The following is a 16,231-nucleotide window of genomic DNA, read 5'->3' as shown; positions in this document are numbered from 1 at the left end:
CGCTTCAAAGGCTTCACGACCGACGACCTATTCGTTCATGATGCCTCGGTGCAACATGGTGCACGTCCTCACTTGTTCCCAGCCCATTTGGATGGAAAATTCTGGGGCGATGTTTTAAACGTTTTAGTTTTCACTACAACATCCTGCGACACAGACGCCAGCCTGGTCACCAACTGCCACGGAGAGGGAGAAAAGAATTTTCATTAAAGCATTTTAGGTGGTCGCACCCTCTATTCCGGGTGTCGGTTGGAGGCTGCTGCAGCTCGGGCTCGCGCCAGCAACTTCTGTTGATGAAGCAGGTCAGAGCCGGACAGTGCGCTCTTGCATTGTTCCTCCATCGGCTTGTTTATTTTTGGAATGGCAGGGTTTTCTTAGCAGGTCCTGCCTTAAAGTCTCAAGTGTTGGAGAATTTCTCTGGAGGTTAGTAGATAGTTTATAGAGCTGTGGTCAATCACGGGGGATGCTCGAGGAGAAGACCTCGACCAGCGGCGTTGTGCCGTCATTCGCCTTGATTGATTGATGGGCTGGGTGCATGTTATACTAACTCTGTCCTGTATGGGGATTCTACCTTTTAATGTTTCGTTCCCCATCTTGACAATCCTACCTTTAATATAATTCCTGCCTGCTGCTTCTGAGTCCGACATAATTGCTGAGTTGTTTCCTGTCACCATACCTAAGGCTATGAAAGCGTCCTCCACGGCAACTGACTCAACTTCTCATGGAGACACAATTAATTTGCTCCCCCTCCTTCTTTTTCATTGCAATCACCACTTTTTATTAATTGGGCCTGCCACATCAGTGAACATCGTGCTCAGGTATTTCTTCCAGCCCGCATTGCTTGTTCTGGCTCTTGCTTCCCTTGTTTCCGTTTAATATTCAGGGCGCATATTCACGACGGACAAAGTCACGCATATGGATGTGGCCGTAAAAAAATATTTCAAAGCAAAGCGAAGCCTATTCCTCGGTACAGAATGGTAATACTTTTTCAGTTTCGAACGAGTGCTCGAGAAATAAGAGGGGCCTTTGTTCCGGGTGAACGTGATGTTTCGATGTCGTAACAAAATCTTAGTTTGCCCGGTGTTGTTACTGTACCCTGCTGGAGTTGCAGGTACCCACAGCGGGCGATTGCAGAGGGTGCCTTGTACAGTCAAACAGTTGTAAAACATTGACTCATTTAAGATAGTCGAGGTTGAATTTTGTGGTAAAAATTTTGTGAATTATAACCAGCGAAGGAGTCTCCCTAACGCAATGATGAAATTATGCTGATAATCCCCTGGCGCTTGCACCAAAGGAGAGAAGAACCGGAAAAGAAAGAGGAAGCCCTAATCGAGCGAGGGAATCTGCAGATAAGCTTTTCGCAGAGAAGCAAACCACCGACCGGAGAGGAGAAACTGCTGTAGTGTTTCATTTCACCATCTGCTTCACAATGGTTTGATAGAGAGAACCCCGATTGGGACAAATAAATATTTAGTAGTGGGATTTTGCACAGCAAGAGGGTCATAGACACATCGCATTGCCATGAACTACAGAAGCGCACACTACAAGGGTGAACCAAATATTGAAAATCCGGTCCAATATGCCTTAAACCAGTGGAACAGCGTGGTCTTCGTATTCTTTTACGCATTGTTTCTGCGCATCCAAATGCACTGCGGCAGTAGTGCCGAGCGTTTTTTTTATATTCGTTAAGTGTGCAATAAGACACAGTGAGAATGGAGAAGGGAATGTAGGCAGTTTATTTGTCCTCGACATCATATTTCGTTCAATTGTTCTGCGCTTGGAAACGTTCAGTGCCAGTAGCAATGGCACAGCAAACGTGCAATATATAGATCCGGATAAGTCAAAAGATAAACAGGCTTGCCAATGATGCGAGCGGCAGCTTTATGCTGCCTAACACGAAGGCTAACATTTGAGTATGGCCTTTTTACGGGCCTCTGAGGGCCACTGAGAACGCGAGGGCCACTGAGAACGTGCCAAGCAGCAAAGAGAGAAGGCACCGAACGCCGCGGCATGTAAAGCAGGAATAGCCGCGAGGAAAGTTGACCGCGCTGTACAGCTAAGGAAAGTGGATGATGATGACGGAAGATCCTCAACCCACGATAGCAACCAATGCGCTGCTTAGCTCGAAGAGCACAACAAATACATCTGACGCCCTAGACGACTAGAGAGACTTTAGTAGCATACAACTTAAAAAAAACAGCAGTTTTTACTGCATTTACAGCAGGCGTACTGTATTACTCCGCTGGCCCATCGTAATAGTAAACGAAATCAACTTTTTAACGTTTGACTATATTAAACAAGTCAGGTATCAAAATTCTAGCTCCTATAATTTTGTCTTGTGATTAGTTTTTTGTTTAGGTAAAACGAAAAATTTGAACAACGGTCTACTTTTTGTCGTGGAGGAAATCTGTACGGCTGTCGTTAATGTGGGCGGAGCTTCGCTGCAGACTTCAGTTGTATCGTCTACAGATTTGTTTTCAAATGCGAAAGCATTTCTTGGCTCATGATTGGCGTTACCAGAAGCTGTGGACAGGTGCAGTTGGGGACAGAGCGTGTCCGCACGAACTGAGTAAAAGTGCTGTTGTAGCGCCCTCATGCGTCACCAACTGAACCCCTCCCCGCGCAATGTACGGCACTGCTCCAGCAGAAGGCGCGCGCGTAGGCGAGATGGCGGATGCGGATGAGGGAGGAAGGACGCGCAGTAATAGCAATGGTTTCGCATTACAGCACGCAAGCAGACTTAAGTGCACCCCTGAAATTTTTTCTCCTCGTGCTACCGCTACCGTCTTGCAGGTTGCAAGGCGTGACAACCGCTGAAGTTAGGATCATAATCAAGCCGTCTGCAATGATTTAATTCTTTAAGCATAAGACACAGCGTGGCGAACTGCTCATGAATACACGAACAATGTTCGAGGTGAAAATCTGCTCTCATATGCCTTCGTAAAATGTTGAGAAGCTTTGATCAGCCTCGATGAGGAACCTTTCGAAGATGACCCACGTGCATGCAAGCAACGCACAATGAGTAGTTGTGACCAATACATAAGTGGTAATTTTTCAGGTTGTTACGAAACTAGGCACAAGTAGGTAGCCCCTATAAGCTATCTATAACGAACATTCGAGCATTCAAGTACGGTTTACTGCAGGAGCTCGAGTGGTTCACATTAGATATGAGAAGGAATAGAAAGACCTGTGACCATGCAATGTTAACCCTTGTGACAATTCGTGAAGCTGCCTTCATGAGAGGTATTCCACCATATATTAACGCCTCTGGCATATCGTCCTCCGTCCAAATACGGCCGCCGCGACCGAGATCAAACAAGCGACATTGGGATCACCGAGCGAAGCCAAAGCCGCTGAGCCACTGCGGCAGATTTTTGTCCTGTATTTTCCTGATCTATCATTCTTCACTAACTGCCTCATATATCCTACTGATGCTTCAACAAAATTCTGCTTGAAGTGTCGCCTTTTTTGTGTAATATCCATGTCCTTTACTCTGAATCTAAGTACAAAAACTTCTGTCTGTATGAAGTGAACAATTATTAAGAAAAATATACGACTGGGGTCAATGATAAGTTGAAATGCAGTTAAACTTCTTCGTCTAAATCATTCAGTTTAGATCGCAGCGACGAAAGATTTAAAATCTTTGATGGGCTTGCTTCGAATGAAAAATGGGGCTCCCATGGTATTCATGGTGTTTTCGAATTTGTTTTGAAGCGAAGACGGTTGCGTTGCAGCCTCGGGAAAAACCACTGCCTATATAAGAGACGTGCTTTCATGGGACTATCATGGACAAGCTTAGCAAAAATGAGAGCATATTTGCTGTGAACTTGTTTTCTTTGTTTTTACTTTATTTCTTCCGCGCTGCAGTATTCCCAAACTATCACTTTTCACATGCACCATCCCATTCGCAGCTTTTACCTATTTTCCTGTGCGTTACTGTCCTTTTGCGTTGCATTGGTTTGGCCTAGTACTAAATTTACACCTCCTCCTTGCGTGCTGGGTATGTTTCTGCATTTATTTCTCTGTGTGTGCGTTTGAGCGTTATCTAGCCCATGCTGTTTTTGTGAGCTGTTGTGTTTGCAACAAATACCGCACTTCTTGATGTTTCTGCGTGAGTACGGAGTATATCTTTGAGCTCATTGCGTTCTAATTGGGTACTGATAACGGTTTCCTGTTTTTTCTTATTCGATTTTGATTCGATTACAGCATGTGCGGAGAGTGCGACTCGGTCTGGTTCAGTTCTCCAGCCGGATTTACGGTGCGGGAATTTGCACCGAGTAACAATACGCCCGCCGACAGGCGCTCTTTGCTCGCTTCAGGGCGCTCGTATCTTATTGTTTCACGCTGATTAAAAGTTTTATTGTGCTGCGCGCCATTCTAATACATTTCATTGTTGTTAATATATCGCTTCTCTAAGATTCCATATAAATATCTTCGCAGATTGTTCCCTAGGGAACTCAGGAGAAATGATGATTGCAGGAGCGGGTTCTCGAGCCTTGAAGAAACAAACTGAGTCCTCAACTTGTGCTTTATACGTGTAAACCTCACGGCGTTTTTTTAATCTTTCTACGTACCGCAAGCTTCTTAACTGCAAGTAATTCTTCATAAGCTCTAGGAACTGGCCTAAAATGACTCTCCCGAATGTCGACGTGCCATTTAAGTCTGACAAAATGAAGAAAAGTATTGTAAAAAAGCAAAAAAGGTAGAGATGCTAAACGAAAACAATTTTTATCGTACGCGACTATTTCAGGGGCTTTTCTAACCGAAAAATTAGTGCTCTGGACTAGCCGCTATTGAGTTACTGAGGTGCCTAGCGATTTAGCTGAGGCAATTAATTTAGGTTTCCTTTTGTAATCTCTGTATATTTTCTAGAGATTCACACTTTAACTGCGGTTGCCGCGAACACAGCACACGAGCTTGCGTATAAGAATTGAATACCCCCTTCATACAGGACTTGGCACAGGGAATCAAGATTCGTATTTGGTAAAAACTATGCATGACGCCAAACTTCATTTCGATACTGAATTGTTCTGGCGTCTTTTTACGAGAGGTTGAAAATGTGGCATTGTGCTGTCTGCTTGGAGGTACGAAATCTGCATCAGGGTTTCAAATGGCGTCGTCGTGTGTTTGGCTGTTTGGACGTGTTCACCCCTCTGAATACCGGATCCGGCCACAGATCTGGGCACATAGTTCCAATGATGAAAAATCGGTGCACGGAATTTCGCGCACTAAAAAGTCTTCAAGGCAGCCATTAGTTAAAACCACTTTCCGAATCCACAGCCTGCATTCAAAACAACTTGCTCTTCCTTAACAGGTTAGCTAACATTGTATACTAAGGCTCACAAGAGGTGCACTTGTTTTTCCCCATTACCTTTGTTTACCTTAGTTACCTTTGTTTGCTCTCTTACCATGCGCTTACAACCTATGCTTACTTCTTTTATTCAATTGTATAACGAAGAACTTGGCGCTTGTATTTTGAATTTTTGTTTTTGTTCTCTGTATAATTTGTAACCGCTCCCATCTGAAATGCCTTTGGCCCTGAAGGTTCCAATAATAAATAAATAATAAAAAACAAATGGTTTTCATAATAAAACATATCTAAGAGGAAGCGAAATCGAGACGAAAGGAAGTTGCAAGCAGTACTAGCACACTATTGCTTATAAATTGTGACCCTTGCGAATGTGCCGAATTTAACAGAACACCTAAAATGCAGTTCAGGAAAAGAGCCTGAGAGATACCGGTTGTTGGCTCATTGTCCAGCTTAAACGCAATATTAACGACTCACAACAGGCAGTAAACATGAGAAGAGCATATTTATTTCATCGATGTAATTAGCCCCGACGCTGTAAGTATTGAAGAGTCAACGCCCAATTATTGATACTGTCTCTTCTTATCGTGTCTCAATAGCCCCGACATCGAAGCCTTCATAGGAGTCGCTCTGGGCGTGATTTCTGAAAAAGAGACAAAACGTGACATCACGCAATTGAAAACGGATAGACATCGAATGAGGTAATACCGTAATAGTCACTATGAGCCTACACGCCACTTCTAAAATGTGTGCGAAGCCTGAACTCGATCATTTGAATTCGTAGCAAAGCCTGCTGCTGGTTTCAGCTTTGAAAGTGCTTGCGATTCTCACAACTAGAAGGGTAAAAACCAGCGAAAATGTTCCTAACTTATTCAGAAGCACTTTTTGCAACACTAACTTGCACTGAGCCACTTAGGCCACCAAAACGTTTCATAAATTCCTCTAGAAAGAAAAAAAAGGGAACGTTTTTGGACTGTTATACCATCATACAGAGCTTATGCAATTAAGAAAGGCTACTTCTTGAAGCTTGTACTTACACTTCTTGAGTGGAGTTACGTAGCCATAGGTGTCCAATCCGTAGCCATAGTTGAGACCGTATGGGGTGAGGCCGTAACCGTAGTGGTAACGCAGCGGGTGGGCGTCGTGGCGGTGACTGTAGCTGTAACGAGCAGGGATGTACCCGTAGGAGTAAGCTGGAACGTGGTTGACAGCGCCAACAAGTTCAGCAGGCGCCGATGCGTGGACGGTGTGGAGGCTGGTGGTGGCGGGGGTGTAGGTGGACACCCTGGAAAGAGTGTGCGGGACTCCCGGCTGAACGGTCTGGAAACTCGTCACCCTGGTGGCCCTGGACACTGGCGGCGGAATGTGGAATGGACTGGACAAAACTGGCGACGCGGCGTACACTGTAGAGGCAGCTGGCACTCTGTGGTAGCCGGCCACTGGAACACCGTAGGTGGACACGAATCCGGCGAAGGCGCCGCTGGCCAGGGCCAGAAGGAGGTAGGCGGGAAACTGGGCGGGAATCATAGTCATTGGTTTGTCCCCGGGTATGTGTCGCCACGCGGCACGGTTTTAATCACATCTTACAAAACGGATAAAACGGATTACGGGGCGTTTTTACTGCTGTGGCACAAGGAGCTGGGTAATAGACTGGCTGCTTTCAAACACCAACTCAGCATGGTGGGCTTAGGCGCCGCAATCATGGCGGGCTCCGAATTACTGTATCGACCATCCGTCATCCATTGGTTTCACCGAGATATCAGTGCACGACCGTGTTTGCATGTCGGCTCCAGAGAAATGGAGCATCCGTCAGCAGGACACATATCCACTGCATTGTCCTCAGCTACCAGGCTTGGTTACCATTGAGCCACCTCAGCTGGTGTGCAATGAACTCGACACTATTTCTTTGGGACGGTTCAAATGACGCAATACAACAATGATGTTACAGAAGGATAGCAAGCGTAGAGTGAGACCTACATTTACTGGACGGAGGTGCACCCTTTGGATCATATTGACAATTTGGACGGGAAATTCCGGAATAAGAGACGCAAGATTTCGCCTCTTCGCACCACCTTTTGAAAATGTGTGTTTTGTTAGCTATGGAAAAGCCCATATTGGCCTGCATTTTGAAAAAAAAAAATTCAGTCTCTCTGTGAAGCGGCAATCTGGGGCTGAAGGAGCTCTAGTGGATGAATTGTGTGTTAGAGTGCGGTGACCGTTCGCAATATTGCTTTGCGAAATATTTAGCATCCACGGAAAAACTCTTTGTGACACGTGCAAAGCTTTGCTAGCGAAGTTTGTTTTCTAATTTAAACAAATTTCGGGCGCTTGGTGTCGATGGCATCTCTTCATGCGAACCATTAGCGTTAGCCTCCTGGAACACGATTCCTAGTTCCATTCTTCAAGTAATGTAGCAGTGAAGCGGAGCCCGCATTAAGGCACATCTTGTTGTCTTTTACACTCACCTTCTTACAGAAGGAAAAAGTAGACTTACAGTGCGCATTTTCGTCTGCTGGTACAGGTGGTTTCCTCCAAGGAGGCTGAGTATAGTGAAGTTGTGGACGCTGCGATGGTCTTATATAGCAGGTTGGGGCTGATTCAACGTGCAAGCACTGTTTCGCTCTGAATTCTGAAGAAAGAAAAAAAAAATCAAGGACAAGCTCACGATAGTGCATAAAGATTAACGCTCTTTTTTTTGCATGTCACTTAAAACTTTGCTATCGGTCGACAGAATTTGCTCCCCGCGGCTATGTGTATAGTGTAGTTCGGCAGCATCGCGTTAGCCACTTGAGATACGTACAGGGCTACGTGAGGTATGAGTCCGCACGCGAAGGAGATTTTTAAAAAAGAAGGAAAGACAAGGCCTTCCTATTTGATCCGCGAGAAGAGAAAATTTGGACGGAGGAGAAAATAACGAGTACCGCACAAAAGATATAAAATTCCTTTCCTCTATATGCCCGAGCTTGATTTTTCGCTTTTTAAATGCCGTTAAAGCTCACCAGAGACAATATAATTATATATAATTATACTGTCTCTGGTGAGCTTTAACGGCATTTAAAGATGACAATCTCTAAAACATGATCCACAGCAGCACGTAGAGCTAGACGGCTCTTATCTATTCGTATCTCCCTGCCAATGTGCATCTCTCGAAATGGTCGCACGCTTTTGGGTGTAAGCGTGCCGGAAGCTTGGTTCAGACATTATATGTTCTCGACGTTTTAACTTCATCTGCGAGCTATTGGTTTGTCGTTTATTGACTCGCTGGCGAGCCAGACCCGACGCCTGTGCTCCCTTTTATACTTTGTCCACTGGCTCTACGCCAACAGCGCAGACGCACCTTCAAATGTGTTCACGTAGCAACCAATAACTTTGCCAATGTAACCTAACAACAGCAGTCGACTGTTCTCAGATTAATGGTGCGGTTTTCAAGTGGAGCCTTAAGCGGGTTTTAGATAACGGCGTGTCATTAGCATTTTATAGAAAGGGACATTAGTTGATTATATTTAGCTTGGACTCTTGTCGCCAGCGTGCATTATACATACAAAAACAAATTAGCAAGCCAGTATGCCAGTAATTAGCCAGCACCAAACTTCAGAATTTTGTGCTTTGTTTTTCACTCTATCCGCTGGTGTTTCATTCAAGATCGGTAAGGGTATCGAACACTTTACGCTGGCAGCCAAGTAAGCAATGAAGATGATGTCTCGGTGACGAGGTCAACGTTGTCGCTATTCCTTTGCAGCTAACCTAACTGAGGGCTGGAAAATTTGGAAGAAATTAATTATTCGATGCAGGAAATTGAGGAACACTTCATCGGGACAGCTGCGAGCAGTAGTCAGTAAAGATACGATAAAGAGATCTTAAGATATGATAATGAGGACGTGTTGGTTGATACAGTTGACATTTTTTATTTTCTTTTTTCCTTCTCATACATAAAGAGCGCAAAACATAAAGTTCGTAGCGCTTCGTCGTGTGAATCTTCGCGAAAGGTAAGGATCATACAACTAGCCGCAGTAGCAGCTCGTCTGACTTGTTCTCCTCGTCGATTTTAACTTTCCGGCAGTTAACTCATACGATTTGTTACCAACACTTCGCAGTTTTCATCAGAGGGCTCAGTTTCATCACATGTTGTCGAAGGTTTGCACTTAAACTGCTTGCACTTAAGCCTATTTCACGCATGCACTGTTCTGCTGACATTTTAAATCTTAATATGACGACCGCACCTTCTCTAATCACTGAGGTGTGCACAGACCCAAGGAGCCAGTTATGCGCGTCTTCAACTTTTTCATCGTCAATGCCAATTTATCCAATGTACGCCGGTGGCCTATGATCCAGTGCCGCATTTCTGCAGCAATGTTGTCGGTGTCAGTGTGTTTTCCTATACTGCCATGTTTCTGCCACAGCTTTGTCCATTCCAACGCATGTCTCTGTCACTGCCGCCAGATTGATCAAGGTCCGAATATCACTTTTGTAGTGGTATGAGTTGATGAAGACGATGTGCAACGCGCAGCACGAGAGAGTGTGTTGCAGTGGTCCAGGTTATGGCCAGTCTACCTTGTGGGTATGTGTCATTTTTTGAGGCCAACAACAACAACAACAACGCGAGGTGTTATCGGCTGCTATCGGGGAGTGTCCAGCGAAGCTGATCTGTTCGCGCCACCACAGGCTTGAATCCCAGTCGCGGTAATGTTTAATTAAGTAATTTATTTATGGTTAGTCTAAGTTCAACCTCAAGGTCATGCTGTATAGAAACCGGAGAGACGGTTTGACCTCGTGAAGTAGTGTTCTCGGTCTAACAAAAAAAAAAATACCACGTCGTGTGCCAGGCGGCGCCGCTGATAGGCGACAAAATCCCTCCTCGGACACGCTCCGCGAGCCACGGGCTTGCTGGCGCGTTTGATTCTGCGACCTGCTTTATGGATCTGCATGTACTCGGGAGCCCAAATACTTGTTTAGACCCTATGGAAAGTGGAAGCGCAAAAAAGATATTAATCGATGCTATTTCCTCCAACCTACTCTTTACTGAGTCGTCGGGAGGTATATTTAATGGTCAAGCGCAAGCCACTGCTCATTATGCCGGGAAGGGCATTCCTGGAACTGAATCACAAAGAGCAGAAAGCTTACCCTCGTTGATGGCCTTGCCAACATGAACCGTGGGCTCTTCACTGTTGCATGCATGACGGCTTTGCATATCTTTGGTTTGTTAGCAGTGTAAAAAATTTGTGGAACTAAGCTTGCCGGCTTAGCGCATTAATCAGTGAAACCTGTTACAGCTTTGATTCAGCCATTTCGTCCTCCATTTGGTTGTGGAATATACATTGTCAGCCGTAAAAGTAAGCCTAGCGGTGGTAAGGCGAATCATCGAAACCATACCGGGACACCAGTTAACTCTTCCTTTATCCCCTCTCGCACTTGTCCTCAACCTTCTCTCCTCTAAGCCTGACAAGGGGGATTTCTTCCTTTGCGCTTTGCCCCCTGGTACTGGCAGGCGGCCACCTGTCAGAGTTGAAATAAACATAGGGCAGTAAATCAGTCTAAACTAAAATCAATTCAGTTAAGCGGAAGTTAATAAATTGACTAAGTAAATAAAGTCTTATGGCTGTCACAGTAGATTCCACGGTTTACAGCTGCCGCTGTAAAACAGTTTGCTGCAAGTGTTTTGTTTAAGATGCAGCGTATCTTGAGCTGACTTGGTGCTACTTAAGTCTACTTTGATGCCGGTTTCCGCATACGAGCACAAATAGCCTGCTTTTGAACTGTTGCACAGAAATGAAAAAAAAAACGATGATCAACACCCATTGCTCTTTTCTGAAGTGAACTATTGACAGCGACAGCTACCAGATCACGTTTCACGCGGCCTTCTCTGTCCCACTGGAGCAGCGAGAAGAGCACTGCTGTGGGACGGCGCAGGTCACGTGAGAGATGCTGCCTGAGTGACGTATGCCAGTGGGCTTCGCTGCGTGCGCTCCACAGCCGGGAAGTTTCTGTCTGCAGAGCAGGGATGCCCAAAAATTAATTGCGGCGCTGCGTGTTTCATTAGCCACTGGTCGGTTTGCAAAACTGTAAAAACAAATATGGCTGCTACTGGTTTCCCGGCTACTAATGTCTAATTAGAAAAAAGGCGCCTATGTCTATTAGTAAAGGTAATTACCTATTAGTTTACTGACCTACTAAATACTATTCACCTGCTTTCCAACGACCGCCACCCTTGGTATTACTTTGATGGAAAATCTATCTTTATCTGTCAGAAACACATTTGGAAATATTACAGGTATACCTCACATAAATAACCTGCACTGGCAGAACTGTCAACACTTTCTCAGAACCGAACCGCATCATTATGCGCTGTTATCGCAGAGCAGAGATTAGAGACCGCTGCTTTAGCAAGCTGAACGTTAGCACACTCGCACAGACAGAAAATGAAGTCGCCTGCCTGATATGCGTAGGCGCATTTTGCTTACTCCTTTTCATAGCGAATTACAGAGGTAATCATGTAGTTTTTAGTTCACGGGTTAGTTGAATCTGTGAATTGCGTAGCTGCATTATATTTGAATTTGAATGCATTAATTAAAAGCCTAGAGAGCGCAAATTATTCGCGAAAATGTTTCGACTGGGAACGGAAGGCAACGCATCGAGGAGCAAAAGTTAGGGACTTCGCGCAAACTACAGAATTAACAACGCTGCCTTAACATGTTTGTAATGTATGGTTGCACAGTTTTCAGTATGTAGTCCAGCCATGATAATAGTTATTTATTTTCAAGAATTCTGCATTTTCACTCTCTCTGTTTTGAAGGCCGTGTCTTTTATAACTGTGCAGGCGGAAACATGGAAAGTCAAGTTTTCTATTATAATCACGCCTCTCACTTCATGTTTGCAGTCACCTACGTTGCTGTACCATTCTTCTTTAAGAATTAACTGTTCATTACTGCTGTATTAGATGGCGAGCTGTGGGCATTCCGCACCTTTCCGGAATTGAAGGCTGAAGCAACTGCCTCTTCAGCGCCCTGAATATACGCTCCATTATCTACAGCCGTTAAAAAAGAAGAAAGGTGACAACAAGTTTGCTAGGGACTATTTTATTAATAGATTATATTGCCGTGGCTGCATGTCTTCCATCATTGTCATCCAGCATCTGGCAATATCTATAGATGCGGATTTTCGGTGGCGGCGTGAAAAAACAGCTTTGTAGTCGATGGGGACGTCATTCCTGTAAAATGCACAAGAAAAATAAAATGATATATTATCATGACAAAATAAGATACGACAGTTAGAACACAAGGCAGTGAAGTTCATAAGCTGCAAATTGCCAGCGGGGAAGCAATGATCCTCGTGCAAATCAGGCCGAGTTCTCGGAGCTTTCGGATTTCCAAGAGAGTATAAACCTCGTAAGTTCTTGTAAAGCTTATTCGTATACCGCCTTTAGTTCTACCTATAATGCGACCTGTGAGTGGCGGTAACCTTTTGAAATATTTATTGTTTTTGCACACACGACTCGTTCTGCTACAAGTACAAAACGTCGGGAAAGTGACTGCAGGAGGACCACACAAAAGCAAACTCACATTTCTTGAAGACAGAGGAATAACCATAGGTGTCCAGTCCGTAGCCGTAGTTGAGACCGTACGGGGTGAGGCCGTACCCGTAGCGGTAGCGCAGCGGGTGGGCGTCGTAGCGGTGACTGTAGCTGTAGCGGGCGGGGAGGTAGCCGTAGGAGTAAGCTGGAACGTGGTGGACAGCGCCAACCACAGCGGCAGGCGCCGAGGCGTGGACGGTATGCACGGCGGCGGCAGCGGGAGTGTAAGTGGACACCCTGGCAACTGTGTGTGGGACCCCAGGATGGACCGTCTGGAAGCTGGTCACCCGGGTGGCCTTGGACACTGCCGGTGCATGGTGGAATGCGGTGGACACAGCCGGTGCCGCGGCATACACTCCAGAGACAGCTGGCACTGCGTGGTAGCCGGCCACTGGAACACCGTAGGTGGACACGAACCCGCCGAAGGCGCTGCTGGCCAAGGCCAGCAGGAGGCAAGCGTGGAGCTGCACAGAATTTCAGGTAATGTCTATGGGATTTTTTTGTTCACTTTGCCTTTTAAGAACTACAAAGAGAAAATAAATGCAAGAAATGAATAAAAGTGATAATATTCCCTGGATAATTTTTGCTTTTTATAGATGCGCTTACATGTGGCTGAGGAAAGCACGAAAACAAACAAAAAAGTTTTAACGCAAACGGCGGTCGAAAACGATAGCAGAACGTCAAGTGGCGCTAGTCAAACGCTTGCGATAATAGCAAATAACCAACAAGGTAGACCAATAACACTTATCTCCTTCCCATGTATGTGTGGCAGTGCAAGATTGCATAGCTGTGATCCGCCTGTGTAGATACAGAGTACGCCAAATTAGTCAGAAAATGGGCGAAATGAGCGTCCCATTCGAGAAGTGGCTGTCGTGGATATTGGACAGCATGAGGGCTTTTTAAGCCTTCTCCTCAATCCGTAATGCACTAATAAGGAAATTTAACTTGTCGTAGTGTAGACTTGAACATCCGAGTTCTTGCAGGAATAGCTTGATTTCAGTAATAAAGAAGCACTACTTTTAAGACTTTTCCCCACTTACGAAATGTTCAAATCACAATAGGTGTGAAGAAGATGTGCCTATTTAGCGTGCTGATTTCTGCATAGGAATAACAAAATCATAAATTAGTGTGAAATGAACCACGAATTGAACTCATGCTTGCCAGTGACATAAAAATGTACTTACAGCAATCATCTTTTTTGCTGGATGAGCTGGTTGGATGAGGTGGCGCAGTCGAATGAAGCCGTCGACTCGGGAGCTTTCTTATATAGCTCACCACCACCTAGAGTCTGAACGGCCACGAATGCCTCCTTTCTAGCGATAACTAAAACTAAGAAGAAACAACTATCTCGTACCTGACCTTCTGAAGGCGTCCAAGGTGAGAACTAGTGTTCTGTGCTCTTCTCCTAACGCGTCACGGGAGGCCGCGATATAGAGCGGCAGATTTTATTTTTAATAGCTCAGTAGTTCTAAGCAGAACTGCCTTTGCGGGAGCTTCTGTTAGTCATACCATGCGTGCTCCATGCCCTTCTCGCAAAACGGAGTGATGAAGAAATGAGAAACAAATCTGCAGACTGATAAGAAATGGGCGAACAGTACGAAAGCGGCATATTTTCTAATTTCGTTTGGGTGCCGAGACGGTACATCGAACCTCGTGTTTTGAGTGAGCGTTTGCGAATTTAGAAGATGGCTATCTCCAGAATGCAGTCCTTAGCCGCATGCATCCAAGGCGCCCTATCTCGGCTGATCGCTTAGCCAGAATACTTTTCTTGAATTCTCAGGCACTCATCAGTTTATGAGCTCTTTAAACGAGCTACTAAAGAAGTGCAGGAAAAGTTTCGGCATTTGCAACTGGCCGCTGAGCAAACACGGAGGCTTACTGGCTTAGCGAACTAGAGTGCCTTTAATATAGGCCCTTTATTGCATTTCTACTACTTAGAGACATCACCGAATTTATGTCAAAAAATACACCGTGTGGTTACGCTTGGGCACAAGGCCGTCTTTGATGCATGTTTTAATTAGCTGGTGAAGGACACTTTACATGAGGACATTTAATTTTAATTTTGAGGGCTACATCAAATAAACAGGCACTATGCGTCCGGATAGTGTGCAGCACAAAATATAAATTTTAGGAGGAGCCCACATATTTGGCTGCTAACACAGTTGCATATTTGAACATTTTTTTTTGCGGCCGCCGCGGTGATTCAGTGGTTGCGTAGCTCGGCTGCTGACCGGAAAGACAAGGGTTCGATCCCAGCCGCGGCGGTCGCATTTCGTCCCAAAGCGACTCAGGCTATGAGAGGCGTCGGAGTGGGAGGCTTCGGATAATCCCGACCCCCTGGGGTTCCTTAACGTCCACTCACCTCACACAGTAGACGGGCCGCAAACATTTCGGCTCCTTCGAAATGCGGCCGCACTGGCCAGGTTTGCGCCCGCGTCTTTCGGGTCAGCAGCCGAACACCATAACCACAGAACCACCGCGCAGGCCATGCCGCGTAAGCAGCCATCAGGCACCTCCTTCGCCATCCCGACCAGTATATTTCTTAAACAAAGCTTGCAACACGTGCACTTGTGTGCACGCAAACTTGAATGCGTCATCGTCCTCGTTTCAGTGCATACACGTATCTACCGAGGCTTCGCACAAGTGCATCATTGAGTTCATCGCTGATGTTTCCGCCACATTCCACCGCACTTCACCAGTCGTGCTTGTTGGCCACTTAACCTAGACGAAGGACAAGCGCACAATTCGTGATCGATACTGCATCCCAGGGTCTCGTTCCAGAAAAAAATCCTCCAAACCTAGCGGCGTTCCACAGCGTCTGCATCGTCGTTGTCGTCATAAAATAGCCACGAAAGCATGAAAATTGCCACATATTTATCCACCTCCACGCTGTCTGACAGTAAAAGTTCATAAATTAAATATGTATGATTGTAAATATGTATAATTGTATAATATATATAATGTAGCCTCATCAACTAGCACGTGCCTTCGGCTCGGAAAAGAGGGGTGTAAGTTGTGGAGAGGAGAGGTGGAAGGATGGGTAAGTCGGGGATAAGAGATAAGGAAGTTTATGAGATGAGGAGCCCGCACCGGGTGGAGGACAGGGCAAGCAGGAAATAACTGAGGTGCATTCCACAAGTCCTGCACTGGAACCAACCTAGTGGGTCGTTAAGTGTGGCATATTCAGCGGACATTTTTGTTTATTAAATACATCAGTGATGCCTATGGTGATCATCCGTTGATTCGAACGCAGGGCATATCTAGAAGGTCAATTACCGAGCGGCACCATGCAATCAGAATCGGAGTCTTGTTCACAAAAATTTTTTTTCGGAAATTTATTTACACGAAATTCCAACTGA

The 16,231-nt window shown here is 45.4% G+C and overlaps 2 protein-coding genes across 2 annotated transcripts; both read right to left on the bottom strand.

Annotated features, from left to right (window-relative positions):
- Positions 1 to 5,811: 5,811 nt before the first annotated feature.
- Positions 5,812 to 7,890, bottom strand: LOC144118686 (uncharacterized). Its single transcript, XM_077651539.1, has 3 exons — positions 7,800 to 7,890; positions 6,343 to 6,817; positions 5,812 to 5,948 (listed from the first exon to the last, which is right to left on the bottom strand). Coding segments are annotated over exons 1-3 (486 nt in total). The 5' UTR covers positions 7,809 to 7,890; the 3' UTR covers positions 5,812 to 5,946.
- A 3,323-nt stretch (positions 7,891 to 11,213) lies between these two features.
- LOC144119771 (uncharacterized) lies at positions 11,214 to 15,261 on the bottom strand. Its single transcript, XM_077652313.1, has 3 exons — positions 15,235 to 15,261; positions 12,862 to 13,336; positions 11,214 to 11,290 (listed from the first exon to the last, which is right to left on the bottom strand). The coding sequence occupies exons 1-3, from the start codon at positions 15,259 to 15,261 to the stop codon at positions 11,214 to 11,216; spliced, it is 579 nt and encodes a 192-aa protein (XP_077508439.1).
- Between the last annotated feature and the right edge of the window lie 970 nt (positions 15,262 to 16,231).

This window comes from Amblyomma americanum, chromosome 2, assembly GCF_052857255.1.
Source record: "Amblyomma americanum isolate KBUSLIRL-KWMA chromosome 2, ASM5285725v1, whole genome shotgun sequence".
Lineage (NCBI taxonomy): Eukaryota > Metazoa > Arthropoda > Arachnida > Ixodida > Ixodidae > Amblyomma > Amblyomma americanum.
Note: the sequence above shows the minus strand (reverse complement) of the source record. Positions and strands in the feature narration are given on the sequence as shown.